This window comes from Odocoileus virginianus, chromosome 3 (genome assembly GCF_023699985.2).
Source record: "Odocoileus virginianus isolate 20LAN1187 ecotype Illinois chromosome 3, Ovbor_1.2, whole genome shotgun sequence".
Taxonomy (NCBI): Eukaryota; Metazoa; Chordata; class Mammalia; order Artiodactyla; family Cervidae; genus Odocoileus; species Odocoileus virginianus.
The window spans coordinates 334,831-350,975 of NC_069676.1; the positions used below are offsets into that span (position 1 = coordinate 334,831).

Here is a 16,145-nt window from a genome sequence, read left to right on the forward strand (position 1 = left end):
ACAACTTAAAGTCAGAGGACATGTCTGATAAATCTCTATTTCGAATCTAAACATGGGGTTGAAAAGAAGAAATTCTAAATGAGTATTGATCAGTATGTATGTATGTCGCTCAGTCGTGTCTGACTCTGAGAGACCCCGTGGACTATAGCCCGCAAGGCTCTTCTGTCCATGGAATTCTCCAGGCAAGAATACTGGGGTGGGTTGCCATTCCCTTCTCCAGGGGATCTTCCTGACTCAGGGATCGAACCCGAGTCTCTCGAGCTGAATGCAGATTCTTCACCAGGGAAGCCCATTGATCAGTATAGTAGTAGTCATGTTGATCAGTATAGTAGGAAAAGTAGATTAATGAAAACTCTGATTCATCAAAAGGGACCAAGTACACACAGTCCTCCCACTCATCAGGTCTGTTCAAAGTCACCACTAGGAAGCATCATGTTAATGGAGAGGGGAGAAAAGTTATTTCCCATATAAAGCTCCAAATGTGAGCACATACCCCTCACATCTTCATCACTATGAATATTAAAAGGAAAGCAAGTCCTACGGTTTTGCAGATTTCTTCTGCCTGAATTTGATCACACCAGTGTCCCTTTTCAATGTCTTTCATGGACCATACTTTCAAGAATTACACAAAGCTTGGAGGAAAAAAGTTACTAGCAGGATTGCCATGAAGGGGAGATACCAAAATCACCAGGGCTACAGGGATGAGAGTCAAAAGCCATTAATTAATTAATTAATGAAGCAGTTTCAGACCCCACAGCTTAAATTTACTTTACCGATAAGCCTGAAAAGTATCTGGCAGTAAGAGCTCTTGGGATCACTTACAGCCATGTTGGTATAGCGAACAAATTTCTCATGACAGGCCCAAAATAAATCAATAGCTTTTGAATAGATTTATTTGAAGAGTGCAGTTCAAAGAAAATGAGAAAATGGACATCTCCCTACTCATCTGATTTAAAATGTTAATGTTGCTAAAATAACTGTAGAGACTGGTCTTCAGTCACCTTATAATCCCAGAGATCTTTCTTCATATCTAGCAAAACTCTTCTGTTATAAAGGTAAAATTATATATTAAGGATTATGTAGAAAATGCCTGCTTTAAAAACTGGACATCTCAGCAAACATTTTATCTAAACTGTGCTGTATTTTTAAAGGATTTTTTTTCCCCCAGCATCTACATAAAAATTTACATTTATTTATTAAAGAAGTAGTTTCTAAAAAGTAAAGAGACGTAATGCTCTGAAGAGATGAGAAATCAGACATTTTAAAAGTTTATATATACAACAAAATATACATGTAACAATTAAAACATTTAATTAGTATAACCCCACCAATACAATGCTTGCTACTGTATTTAAAAGCATTTATTCAAAATATGTCAAGCTCATTCCAAAGGATGAAAGACACATGAGCCCATTTCTTATGCTATGAGGTATATGGTAACAACAACAAAAAGCCTAAATGCAAAAGGACCATCAGCTGCCTAAATATAAAATTAATCTTTGGCAAAGATGTGTTACACAGGATAACACAGCAATAAGGAGATCCTTAATTTGACACCATCTCCCCATATCACGGCCCAGTTCACTCTTCCCTTTCAAAGAGTTACAACTCTGTTCCAGACAACTCAGAATTTTACATAGGTGGTCTGCTGATTAACATGTGTCTCCTCAAACTTCAGTACTACAGCTATACAAATTACACTTTAAAAATATTTGAAACAGATAATTGAATTTATTGGTTGGCTATGAGTAGGAAAATACATCAGTAAAGAAAAGAGACCCTGTATATAAATATAATACTAGCTAGTTACAATGAAGGTTCCACTGAAAAGAACAGTAAAAGCCCTTGTTACCACCAGTCCATAGGTCATATTCAGTTTCCCATTACCCTTATTAAAGAGCTGCCTAGGCAAATGGGACATTCCTTGAGTTTAGTGCAGATAACGTGCTGGGTTTTGTTACATGAATGGTAAACAAAAGTTAGTCCAGTGCATTACATAATATAATGTACTGTGAATAAAGACTAGATACTCTATTTTAGACACTATTTCAATAGAACGGTTACTAAAATTTATGTAACCAAAAAGAGCATAGTGAACATCTTAAAACACTGTTTAAAAGTGGGGGATAAACACTTGCTATAAACGTTCTTTGAATTCTCTGCAGCATCTCTACTAGGTATTCTTATTGTTTCATTAAAAGAACAAATCTGCTGTAAATTGTTGTTTTGCCCAGGATGGTTCTTGTACTTGTATAGCATAACCCCAAAACCTTAAAAGTTACTATGGAAATTCTGTAAGTTTAAGTAGTAAAAAGTGGAATACTAAAATTTAAATTTATTATTGAAAACCTGACGTCTTAGAAGAGCTTTGCAATTTTAATTTCAACATTTAAGAAGTGCATTCCACCCAATTTAATCATGTCCTTAGGTTTCAAAGTGCTAACTCAAGTTTTCCTGGTTGTCACCAAATCAAGTAAAATAGAAAACATTTCTTGGAGTTGTTCCCTGCTTATCTTCTAGGACTGTTAAGTTGCAATCAAACAATTTATTTCTACAACTTATGCCATAAGTTAATTTTGATGAACATTATTTAAATTCTTAAAGCATAAATAAACAGCCACTAATACCATAAACTATACTTCAAGAGATTTTACAAGGAATTGAGCACCTCTGAATTTCTGATCATTAAAAAGAAAATATACCCCAAATTTTCTGCAAAATATTCATAAGATGGATTTATCCTGTAAGAACACTGAAATTACATTATGGCAACACCACATTAAATGTATTTGTTACAGAATTTTTGAAGAAAATCTATACTGTGAAAGCATAGTAGTTTTTTTTTTTCTTGTTTTTTTTTTTAACTCCATTTTACAGAGTACGGATTACTGGAAATTATCCAGGACACAGAAAATATTTAAAACACAAACCTTGCTTAACCAAAGTTTCAGTCTATTTTGGTGTGATCATTTATTCCTGGTAGACTGAAAATATTTTTTCTCTTTTGAAGGTTATTGTAAATCTACACTCCTGGTTCAATTTATCACTATCTAATAAGGTGGAGAAGCTGTTCAAACTGACCCACAGAATGCAGTATGCCTAGAAGAGGCAAGAACAAATATCTTCAAGACATAACCAGCCATTATATCTCAGTAGGCTGGTTCCAAATTAAAATATTTTGTAGACAATAACAAATACACATGAAAATATCTTGTGTAAAGCTCAAACCTTTAGCATCTAACAAGTGCACTCTAGTTCCAGCATCTATGAAAAGAATACATCCTCCATTAAAAACAGAGTAAGTGCTTCTCCCCTTCTTCCATAAAGCTCAAGCAATTTCCTTCATCTCATCAGTCCAACCAGCTCCAGCTTGCCTTTGCTGGAAATTGTCATGATGCACACTACCAACACAGTGTTTAGGAAAAATGAGTAAACACACCTTTTATTCACACTTTACAAAAAAAAACAAAAACCCAGAAAGAAACCCTAAAGAAAGCTATGCATTGGTTCTGATGAATAACACCAGCTTTTGCACGTACTGATTATAAACCAGATGTGTTTGGTGTCAGCACAACTTAAAACAAAAAGCGAAAAATAAAAACTATCACAACAAAATCTTAAAAAAAGAAAAGAAAAGCAAACCTCAAAGGAAAAACCAGGTCCCAGACAAATATTCAAGATCAAAACCTTTTGTAGAATTTCTTTTTAAAGGAAAAAAATAAAAAGAATCTTTTACTTAAACAGTATGTAATTTTATTTTCTCTTAGAATAAGCACATTTAAGTGCTGAACATTTTTCATAAAATTTTAAGTCATTATCCAAAATGACTCATTCTCTGTATAAAACCTGTTATTAACATTCAACAATTTCTCTTCTTAATGCTCACTGGATACATGGTGTCCTTTTGCTTCCCTGCCTGCAGCTGAAACAAAAGCAGTTAGACCAAGTTCCCTCTGAATTCATTTGTTTTTTGAGAGAATGAATGAAGGAGAACAGAACATATAGGAGTTAACTTTGCAAAGTTAAAGCTGGCTTTAACCTCTATTCTACTAATGGCACTACAGGCAAAATACAAGGTATAATATCTTTTATCTTGGTTGACATATTAAAATGACTTGGTCACTTTAAAAATGATCTGAAGTATTGTCTTGGGGACCTGTTTTGAAAATACATCTCATTTATTTTATACTGCTTCATAAATGGAAAATTACTTTTTTTCTTTTTTAAAAAAAGGGAATGATTTTTTAAAAACATGGAAACTAAGGAATACATGGAAAACAAAAAGAATCCACATGATAGCAGTACTCTGGGTGATGAACAGCACTGTGCAATGACGCCAAAAAGCAGTGCTTGGGTCTGGTCAACAAAGACCCAGGGACCCCCACCCTATGAACATGTTCCAAAGTGTGATATTCAATGCTTCACAATGGAAAAAAACCCACAGCTCATACAAAAGGATTTTCATAAAACTCTCACAAATGTTAAACAGTATTTAAAAAATACAAAAGAGGATGCACAGATTTTCTCTGCATGCACAGGCAGTGCTTGGTGGGAACAAATTCAGGCAGGCACAGTGGAGATAGGACAAGAAGTGTCTCAAAAGAAGTTAAGAAGCTGTACCTAAGCAGCCATAATTTTTTAACTTAAAAAAGTTACGGATTTAAAAAGATCAGAATGTACATACATCAACCATTACACATTCAGTCCATAAATGCCTTCAGATCATTCACTACTCAGATTATCTCTCCTGGTAAATAGTTTTTTGTAAAAATCCAGGAACTCATAGGTAAGTTGTCTCTGGTCCAAGCAAATGTCCTAAACTTTAAACAGAGTTAAATTTAAAGAGCAATGTTCTCAATTTAAAAACAAAGTAGTACAAAAGGGCTAACAAAACCCTAACAGTGCAAATCATCAGCAGAGAAAGTCTGTTGCAACTTCTTTTACAAGCTTTATAACACATGAAACAGGTAAAAAAAACTTAGCCTTAGATTACAATACAATCATTTCCAAATCTGATTTTTTTAGTACAAAATTTCATAAATCAGGTCTTTTGTGGATCATATACAATCATAAAGGCTAAATTCAAATTCTATATTTTACAAACAAGTCTGAAAAAGGAGGGAGTAAAGTATGAAAGAATGATCTCTGGATGTTATTACTGGCCTCAAAAAAGTAGTGCTACAGATTTCTGTGCAAAGAGAATATGCTGTTCAGTTTCCTATTTCAAGGCATGAAAATATTATATTGGATAGAAGAAACAGGAAAATTATTTGCAACAAATTAAAGATAGGTGCAAACACACCAATCCCTGTCTAACAGTATATAAAGCATACTGGGCTCAGAATTTGTTTGCTAGCACCTGGCTTTCATACTATATCCTTATCAAATGATCAGACTGAAAACTCAAATCATCATTAAGAAAAAACAAATCTTAGTGGCCATACCTCACTCCCCTATATTCAGAATCTTTACAAGTTTACGAGTAAAACTGAGGTCATCCTCTGAAGGTACTTGACTACCTCCTGCCAGGAAGGTGAATGCCATTAACCTGGGGCAGGAAAGGCAGTAAGAGCTCCAGTTGTGCAAAAAGTGAGAAGTGGTCAGAGGGGATGAGCGGGTGTGGGCAGCCGCTGATATTGTTCTCAACTAGCCAGTGGTGGTCCAGAGGCCCCAGGATGCCTAAAGTGTTCAGCTGAGGCTTAGAATAGAAGATGTAGTCAATTATACCCTGAAAAACAGAAGGCAAAAAGAAAATAAGAAAATGACACATAAAATGACACTGAAATGCTGAGAACTTTCAAGACACACCTCAGTCATGTTTGGTAAACAAAGAAACTACTAGCCTGTAGAAAAAGGCAGTTATTACAAAGACCAAATGGCATCCCCAAATTGAGGATGAAGAAACCTTAGGGGTGGTAATCACTCTTCCTCCTATCTAGATCGTTTCAAAATCTTTAACGAGACCTAAAGAACCCTTCACGACATGGCCTCTGCCGCTTCTTCCTAACTTAATTTGTGACACTTTTCCTTGCTCACTACCCCACTGCCGCACTGGCTCTTTTTGGGGAAGGAGGGGAGGGGGTGTGAACTGAGGTACATTTCTTGAAGGCGATAAGCTCCATCCTCCTCCAGGGCCTCCGCACATGTCTGGAACACTTTCTTCTACCTGTCACCTGGCTAAATCCTTCTTAACTTTCAAGTGCCAAATTTAATTAGTTTCCCAAGGCCTTCTGGAATCCTACCCTCATCCACTTAAAGCTCCTACCACCTGATTTTTTCCCTTGCTAATGCACACCCTAAAGTATAACTATACACTCATTCGTGTGGCTGAGATCTACCTTTCCCACCAGACCATGATTTCACAAAGGCCCAAGCACACCTCTGCCCTCCACAGCTTCAACAGCACTCAGGCACTCAGCATCCGGCACACAGCTAGGATACTCTTAGTTTGCTCCTCTGTCCAGTAACTGGAACTTTAACAGTCTGTCCTTTACATGCTCTTGACCAAAAGTATTTTAGCACGTTCTAAATTCTTCCTAGCTTTCTACCAGTAACAGTAGTCAGAAGGGAAACAGCTCTAATCTCTCCTGCCTTTTGGTTATCATCCTCCCCTCTTCTGCCATCAACCTCCTTAAAATGAAAATCTGTAGCTGGTTTTTCCTCTCATTGCTCAGTTACTCTTCAACTCATTGGATTCTAGTTTCTCTGACCATCTCTACAGACAACTCGGAGCCAATCTTTCTGAAACTTAACATTCACTCCTCTTTCCCTGGAAAGGCTTTCTTTCCTTGGTATTTAAGTTCCTATATGTCATGGTTTTCCACCGCTTTGGTTACCAACATCATTTACATGTTAGTTTTGCCCAGTCAATTCTAGTCTCTTCAACTATACATACTCATCTCTTCCCAGTGTTAAATCATTATCTACAGTTCTGTAGATCCTCGAAAGCCAAATAAAAATTTTTTTAGTCAAGTTTCTCAAAGGAGTCTAAATAACCCTCCCCTCGAAAATTAAGCAACAGTTAACACAAGTATTTACACTATTCTAATACACAATCTAACCTGAATGATTATTTTTTCAGCAGGTTAGAAATGGAAAGCTAGGATTTAAGAGAGCAAAAATGCAGAAGATGGCAAAAAAGGACAGCTGAACACAAGTCCTAAACAACCACAGATAATTAAAATGACGAGAATTACTAAGGAAAAACCTCCATATGGTAATCCATTAATTGTATAAGGCGGCATATAAAACAATATGTGTATTAGAAAATTTACAACAGCTAACAGTAAACTACATTTTGGTTCTCAAATAGTAGTTTCAGTTAAACTGAAATAGAAGAAATGGAACATCAAACTAATATCAAATTAAATACAATGGTCCTGCATATCCAGCTGTTTGTAATGAACCCATTAAAAAAAAAAAAGCCTTAAAGAGATGACAGGTAACTCAGGATTTAATATCATTATTTCATCTGATTTCTAACCCTGGAAATGATTCTAATAATATCTATAAAGTAGGGGTGGAATTCTAATCACATGGAATTCTACCTAAGAATACTGCTGTCATCTAATTTGAGATGGCTTAATTCCATTCTAGGTGTTAACATTTAAAGCCATCACAAAATTATAAAATGCTCTTGAAAAAAAAAAAATGGAGTTTTAAATGTTTATTTATCTCAAAACTCACCTTAAAATCAAATGTGTAATTGGTGTAAGGCATCAGGCCACTCTCATAGGCACTCTTTAACTTGAAGCCATGAGTGATCCTTCCATTGGTTGTCCCATTTTTCCCATTACAGCTGAAGTTTGTAAGACTTTCATTGTATCTCAGTTCCTTAAAATCTTTATGATTTGTTTCTACTCCACCAGTGCTCAAATATTCTACAACACCTATAAAGGATATAAATGTACTTTCTGCATTGTTAAGTATAATATACAATGTGCAATACATAACCAAACAGATAATTCCATATAAACTTTTAAATCACACATATTCTCACTTTTTAAAATGTTTCACTATTTTCCACTTTTGCCAAAACTTGTATAAACACATTTTTCCATGATTTTAATCACAGTGAATATTTTACTCAATATTTTACACTTTACTGTACCATACGAACTTACATCATCTCAATTTTTTTTTTTAATAACTGTGTAATACAACAGGGCTGACATATAGTATTTGTTAAACCAGCTCCCAATTTCTTAAAAAAATTCATGTTATTCCTGTTTTTTAAAAAAAAAATTAACACCACAATCAACATCTTAGTATGTAGGCTTCTGCTCAGATTTAGTATGAAATACCAAGATTAGGATTCATTGTGCTTATGAATATGTGAATGACCAATTATGAAAGAATGACAAAGCCATCTCACCATCTCTGGACACTATTTTTCCAGTGTGCTAAGCATAAGGTGGGGCTTCCCTGGTTGCTCAAATGGTAAAAAATCCACCTGCAATGCAGGAGACCCGAGTTCAACCCCTGGGTTGGGAAGATGCCCTGGAGAGTGTGGCAACCCACTCCAGTATTCTTGCCTGGAGAATCCCATGGACAGAGGAGCCTGGAGGGATACAGTCCATGGGATCGCAGAGTTGGATATGACAGAAGTGACTGAGCACACACACAGGCATAAGGTGGGCTCTGAAATTATTTAATTTTCATTTAATCAGTTAGCAAAACCAGACATTTTCCCATGTGTTTTGTTATTACAATGCAACACAGAAATGAGTCTTAAGATCTGTATCATGTGACAAGAGCCTCTCTTTGCCCCTCACATACTTCGTAGCTAAAGAGGATGAAAAGCAAATAAAGAACTTTGCAGTAATCCCCAGATGGCTTTGATGAGATGAACTAAAGAATTATGGATCTTAGGCACCTTTATTTTCCCGAAAACAGATTTTAACATAAATTTTAATTTCATTATCTATTCTTTCATCTATTGTGATAGCAGCAATATGCTACTGAATTTAACTACTCCAAGTATATATGTGTGTGAATGCATGCATTCATGCATGCAAGTAAGTTCAAGGAAAAGTTCTCTTGAGTATTCAAGAAAGTATGGTTGTTACCACTGTACTATCTATGGAAAAGTTTAAGAATAAAGCTTTCTTCCACTCTGTGACTAAAAATCAACATCCTTGATTCTTTTTTGTTAAAACCACTGTCTGACCTGTGTAAATAAAAAAATCTCAAATTCCACCTGAGGTGCACGATGTTTCTAATCAAGTCGACCAAAATTTGAGATTGTGTGATATATGGTCAAATATAAACTGGATTATATTACCACATGCTGGACTCCCAGAGTCTGTCTTAATAACCTTTTCAGAGTCTGCAATACATATAACATGGGGACAATAAAATATCCCCATGTGTTTTCTGAAGATGATTAACATCCTTCCTCTGGAGGTACCAGAGGATAATACCATTACCATTTACCATTTCATTTTATAATGAAATGGTAATAATACCATTTCATTTTCAAAATGGTCTCCCTACTCCACACACAAAAAATTTTTTTAACCTGACTGATAGCGGCCACTATAAACTGAATTTTCATTTTGACTAAATTTGGAATTATCAGAAACAACACATTACAAAAACATTTTAAGTCAGCAAGTGTTCTATGTAAGATAGCATTGTTTTGTTTACCAGAGTCCGGCAAAGAATTAAGATCTGCACATAACACTAGTGGAATAGTTCCAAATTCTCCTAATACACTGGACTGGAGACTTCTCGAGGCTTTATCAATAATATTCTTCACTTCTGAGAGGAACATCATCGTTTGAACCAACTTCACATCAGAGTATTCAGGGTCCCAATGCATATGAGCATTAGCCACGAGAATAAGTTGCTTTTCTGTTCCAAGATGTGGCTTTCCAGCTATATTAGATAAAAAGAAAAGAAACAAAGCCCATATATTCTCACATGGTCTGAAAGCAAGTAATATCTGAGTCCTGGGAATAAAAAAAGAATGCTAAATCGGTTGAAACTTTCCCATCTGAAGACAGATCTCTGTGACAAACCTGAGAAACAGACATCTGACCTCTAGGATAAGGACTTCCAGCACAGGGTATTCACTCTGAACAAAGACAGCCCATTCTATCTGGGACAGCTTGGTTTTTAAATAGTTTCAGCTCCTTAAAACTTCTGATCTTCTAGATGTCCTAAACTGAGCATCAGAAAATGAAACGGACATCCTTTTTCTTAAAAAATATTTAAAACAGTCACTAAGTTCCATCTTTCATCTTTTCTATCCCTCGGATTAAATATCCCCATTTCCAACTGCTCCTCAAGTGACAGAAGTCTCAGTTCTTAGCACGATGACCACTCTCTAAATATACGTTTAGTTTGAAATAGTGGTCCATTTCTCCAAGACGTAAGACCCTTAAAATAATGACTAAAAGCAGGTCAGGAAGAAAAGTCAACACAGAAATATCCCTGTTGCCAAGAAATTGTATTAAGTGTACGGAGTTCTTCTCTCTGAGCAGTTATTTTAACTAATATTTACTTCAGCATTTTATGTGAAAAATTCTCAAGCAGAAAAAACCTTGTTTTATGCCTTTTAAGATTTGAAATATTTTTCTAGGTGATGCTTCCTCTTCTTGAGCTTTGTGGTAGAGAAAAATGGATTATGAGATTTTAGAAAAGATTTAAATTCTGAGTTTCTTCAGGCATTAGACAAGAGTATTAACATAAAATATTTTCTGACTTCCATTCTATTTTGGAGGCCAAATTTTATAGGACATGAAAAGGTCACTCACATGATATTTCAATCAATTCCTTTCGAAGTTCTAGCAGGACAGCGACGCCTATGTTATCTTTCGTCATGACTCTGTTCAGCATGGCTTCAGACCCTTCTGAATTTGCCATTGCTAGTTGATTAAATTCAACAGTGTGTTTCTGAACCAAAGTAAATCTAAAACAAAACACAAATATAAAATTGGGAATACCAAGACATTCGTTTTGTGGTAAATGCAATTTCCCCCCAACTTCCTTAACAGATATGATGACATGTAAATTACATTACAGAAAATCCTCCACACTTGGCACCAAGTTCCCCATGTCTATTTCAGTTGCTCTCATTCTGCCACAGATACAAATAACATCTTGAAAAACTTTTACAACTTAAGATAATGAAGTCATTTTCTGCTTAGGTTTCATGTTGGAATATTCCATCTTACAATTTTAAAATAATTTTCTTCCAAAGTATGGGCTAAGAATCTCTACAATTCCAGAGGGAATGCAATTACAAAGTGTTTCAATTAACAACTGGAGTGAAACCCTAGAAGACACCTGAAAAAACAGCAGAACTTTCAACATGTCTTCCAAAAAACATTTTTTCTGATGAATCAAAATAAAACCCTCTAAATCACAGTATTGTTTTCCTGAGAAATAATATGGTGCCTCATTCTCTTAGCTGCCAACTAATTTCCATTCCCTTGACCCTCATTCTGCAAATACAGAGAATATATTTTTTTAAGAAATAAGATGACTGGGGAATTCTCTGGTGGTCCACTAGTTAGGACTGTGACTTCCACTGCAGGGGAACAGATTCGATCACTGGTCAGGGAACTAAGATCCCCATGTGGCATGAACCAAAGAAAAAAAAAAAGAAAGAAAGAAGACGACTTACTTTTCTGTTTTAAAGAATATTGCACAGCCATCAACATGTTTTCTTTCTTGTTCTGACATTGTCCTAGCTCTAGACTTAGGACTAAAGAATCCATTATAGCCACGTTCTCTCAGTTCTACCAGAAAAAAACTGTAATACTGTTCTGTTTCAACTTCCTGAAAAATTGTAAATAGCAGTTATTTCATAAGACAAAAACTAGTCCTATGCATTATCTTTATATGTACAGTTTGAGACCTTAAAATAAATTCAAAGGAGTGCCCTAAAGAAAGAAGAATTACATCTTTTCAATGTAATTTATCTGAAACCAATCACAACCCCTACTTGTCATTTTAGAGGTCCGAGTTGACAAAGCACCTCTTCGCTGCTTAGGAGTAAAGACTGGAAAGCCATATGCCCCATGCATATGTATTTCCTCATGCTTTAGAACTGGTGTAAACAAAACTCAGAGCGGCAGAAGGAAATCCACAGATCAAGTTTCAGACCACAAGGAGAAAGCCACTTGCTGAAGGTCATGTAAGTTATTATGAGGGTTGGACTGAGAACCCAGTTACTGTGTATCAGATTCAATGTTCTTTCCACTTGGCCCTAATTATTCAATTACCACTGGTAGTAAAGCAAAATCATACCTTGACAGTGCCACAGTTTCAGTAACACTGCCACCCAATTAAAAACAGTGTGGAGGGGCACAAGGGAGGGGCAGGTGAAACATTTAGTTGTAATAGCAAACACCTAAAAACCCAGCTTAACCCATTTGCTTAATTTGGCAGCACAATGCTAAAAGCACAGGATGCAGTGAATGTTCCCAAAATTCACTCAATACAGGAAAAGTCCGTATTTTAAGAACTGCTAAAGCCAGGACTTCAAATGTGTTAATGTAATGCATTTTCAAGCTATTCCTTGCTTGATCAAGGTGCATTTCTGCAATTTAAACAACTATTTTTCTGATGACTTACCTGAAGACTTATGATATCAGCATTGCAACTCAAGATTTCTTGAATAATGGCCTTTTTCCTGTAGTCCCAATTTAGTGCCCATGATGGACAGTAGCCATATAACTGCCGGGTCGCATATTTATCACAAAGAACGTTATAGCACATGACAGAAAACAAAGCTGTAGGAAAGATAACTTTACTTATTCACACACATGGCAGAAAAAAAAATTAACTTTGTTTCACTTAAAACTAAGTTTGATTTTATTCATTCAATAATATATTCACAGAAAAGCTACCATATGCCAGACATGGCATAAGTCAGATAATAAATCAAGAACAAATATAAGAACAAATATAAATAATTGTGTTTCCCACTACAGAGGTACAGACAGAAGGTTCAAAAGGAGACAGACTAAGGTCTTGAGTCCTTCAGCTTCTAAGTCCAAGGCTCCTCATTTCTGTGCTCCCTCCACCACTTAATCAATTATTAATGTAGAATGTAATCTGACACTTATCTAAGAAAACATGTTTTTTCTTAACAGCCATCTCTGCTTTTCTTCCACAAAGCAACTATTAATTCACATGGAAGAAAAACACCATTGCACACACGACAGAAGTGCCCAAACTATTTTCATACAATTTTAAAAGATTGGAGGTCATTAGCTTGACTTCTCTCTCAAGTAGGTGTTTTTGCTATAATTTTGTATCAAATACTTCTGGAATACAGTAGAATTTGGAAAATTACAATATAGAAAGATTTTGGTGTGTTTATAATAACTGAATTTGATCAATACTTTAGAGCAGTTTCTCAAAAGCAGCACACTGACATCATGGGTAGGTAATTCTCTGCTGCTGGGGGCTGTGCTATGCATAGCAGCATCTCTGATCTCTAGCCACAAGATGCCAAGAGCTCATCTACCACTTGTTGACAATGAAAAAGTATCTCCAGACGCTGCTGCATGTCTTCTGGGAGATAAAGCCACCTCTGGTTGAGAAGCACTGCCTTATACCAGAGTTTCCCTGACGATGATTATACAGAGGCCACCAGGGCTTTCCTGGGGGCTCAGACGGCAACGATTCTGCCTGCAATGCAGGAGACTTGGGTTTGATCCCTGGACTGGGAAGATCCCCTGAAGGAGGGAACAGCTACCCCCTCTAGCATTCTGACCTGGAGCATCCCCATGGACAGAAGAGCCTGGCAGGTAACAGTCCATGGGATCACAAAAGTCAGACACGACTGAGAGACCTCCACTTCACTCACACAAGCCTTTATTATTATCTTCAAGCCGAATCAACCTTAAGCATTCTACTGTAATACTGCCCATAATCTGAAGCACACCAACAATACTATTAGGTTTATAAAAGACAAAGTAAAAATAAGATTAAAAAAAAATCAGGTTACCAACCCGTTGGCCGTGTTCTGTCTGGTTCTTGTAACATAATCCAAGATCTTGGAGGTGGCTGTTCTGTTGAAACTAGTTGAACATAAAACACAAAATTAAACAATATTCTTAGATGTCTTTCTAAAAAAATGGTTTAATCAAATGACCACTTACTTCTTTTTGCAGTACCTGCCAAATTATCAAGCAAATAGTTCAGTAGCCTTCTTGTTCCATCTGGCTCCAGATAGAGGTTCAATATATCCTGGGTAAGTGGATTTCCTGGAAATATTTTTAAAATAGGTAAAATGAAACAAAGACAAATATTGAAATATTTCAAAACTCAAAAATATACCAAAACTATCAGATCATTTGTATATTAACTATGTAATTGTACATATTAACCACATATATAAAAATATATATATTAACTCAATATATCAAACTAGAAAAAATATTTTTTTCAGTTTTTGATGCAAAGAGTAAAAATGATTCATACCACATTACACAGAAGTATCCAAAAATGATTACTAATGGACTGACGTCAATCTACAAGATATCTAACAGTGCTCTGCATTTGACCCTGCCTCTTCAAAACTTTCATAATGATCAAAAGCAAGTAAAATGGGACTGGGGAAGAGTGGGAAGAAGGACTAGGAGAAGGAAAGGTGAGAGCCAATATAATCAATCTGAGAATCATAATTTAAGAATGCTACAAAGTTAATAAGGAAATATCCTACTGAGAAATGCAGTCTAGCACTTAAGATTTTTTTAAAATTCTAAAGAATGAAATGGCAAGATGAGACAGATTTGGTTTAAGATTAACTCACTAATGAAGGGGGAAAACCCCAGAGCAGTATTCCAACAGCAAATTCAATCAGTTTCATAAGTGCCAAAAATGAAAGCAAATGCAATGATTGCAATGATTTACATGTATTGTTAAGAGTCCAAAATTCTCTCAGAAGAGTTTCTTACATACGAGAAGTAACAACACAGTACACTGTTTAAAACCAAAGTTCCCATCCATGCTTCATTTTAAGAAAGACTAGTAAATTCTATAGACTGAAGACAGTTAAAATAATAAGACATTTTAGCCATTTGAAAAATTTTTTAAAGCATAGAATTTAAGAATCATCACCAAACAGAAAAAAAGCAATTTGCATTTATTCTTTTCTCTTATGAAAGAAGAGACATAAGAAGCAGAATGAGGACAAGGGACAGGATCTGCCAGCTCAGAAGAGAAGTGGTTGGGAAGCATTAGGACTATTTAAGATAACACGCCCTCACCTGTGAGATAGTGGAGTATCCTTCATAAAAAGCCAGACTACATGGGTGGAAAGAACAGTTAAATTGGTTGACTTTTAAGATCTCTACAATTTTAATAACCGTAAAGGTAAAAATGTGCTCCTATAAATGCAAAGTATTAATTGTAGGAAGACAAGTCACAACATATGTGCACAGTTCTTTACAGATGCCAGAGTCCTGAAATTTTCATTTAGTCACAATCCTATGAAGCAGGTAGCTATAACCTGAAAATTACCAGGACTCTATGAGTGCGTTGAGAAAATGAAGTCAACTAAAAATTTCTCAGTACCAGGTAAGCATCCCATTCTAACCAGATTACACTTCCTGCTGTCTTTTTACTACTTTCTAGCGTAAAAAATATTTAAAGGCAATCACTGAGGTTACAGAATTCCAGCTGAGCTAATTAAAATCCTAAAAGACGATGCTGAGAAAGTGCTGAACTCACTATGTCAGCAAATACGGAAAACTCAGTAGTGGCCACAGGACTGGAAAAGTTCAATTATTATTCCAAATCAAAAGAAAGGCAATGCCAAAGAAAGTTCTCATTACTATACAATTGCACTCATACCGCATGATAGCAAGGTTATGCTCAAAATCCTTCAAGCTAGGTTTCAGCAGTACGTGAAGTAAGAACTTCCAGATGTAAAAGCTGGATACAGAAAACGAAAGGCAGAGGAACCAGAGAACAAACTGCCAACATCCACCTGATCACAAAGAAGCAAGAGAATTCCAGAAAAAATACCTACTTCTGCTTCATTGACTATGCTAGAGCCTTTGACTGCGTGGATCACAACAAACTGTAGAAAATTCTGAAAGAGATGGGGATACCAGACCACCTTAGGTGTCTCCTGAGAAACCTACATGTAGGTCAACAAGAAGTACCAGAACCGGACATGG

At 35.9% G+C, this 16,145-nt stretch overlaps 1 protein-coding gene across 4 annotated transcripts in view; it reads right to left on the bottom strand.

Moving 5' to 3' along the window:
• Positions 1-1,245: 1,245 nt before the first annotated feature.
• CNOT6 (CCR4-NOT transcription complex subunit 6) overlaps positions 1,246-16,145 on the bottom strand; it is an 81,984-nt gene continuing 67,084 nt past the window's right edge. For 3 of the 4 annotated variants that reach the window (XM_020905638.2, XM_020905637.2, XM_070460483.1), the window contains exons 5-12: positions 14,121-14,225; positions 13,971-14,039; positions 12,586-12,743; positions 11,633-11,787; positions 10,761-10,915; positions 9,649-9,879; positions 7,687-7,889; positions 1,246-5,728 (exon numbers count right to left, since the gene is read on the bottom strand). In XM_020905638.2, the coding sequence (XP_020761297.2) occupies positions 5,516-5,728; positions 7,687-7,889; positions 9,649-9,879; positions 10,761-10,915; positions 11,633-11,787; positions 12,586-12,743; positions 13,971-14,039; positions 14,121-14,225 (1,289 nt within the window). In that variant the 3' untranslated portion in view covers positions 1,246-5,515. The remainder of the gene's footprint in view (positions 5,729-7,686; positions 7,890-9,648; positions 9,880-10,760; positions 10,916-11,632; positions 11,788-12,585; positions 12,744-13,970; positions 14,040-14,120; positions 14,226-16,145) is intronic. The other variant, XM_070460475.1, reaches the window with a different exon arrangement.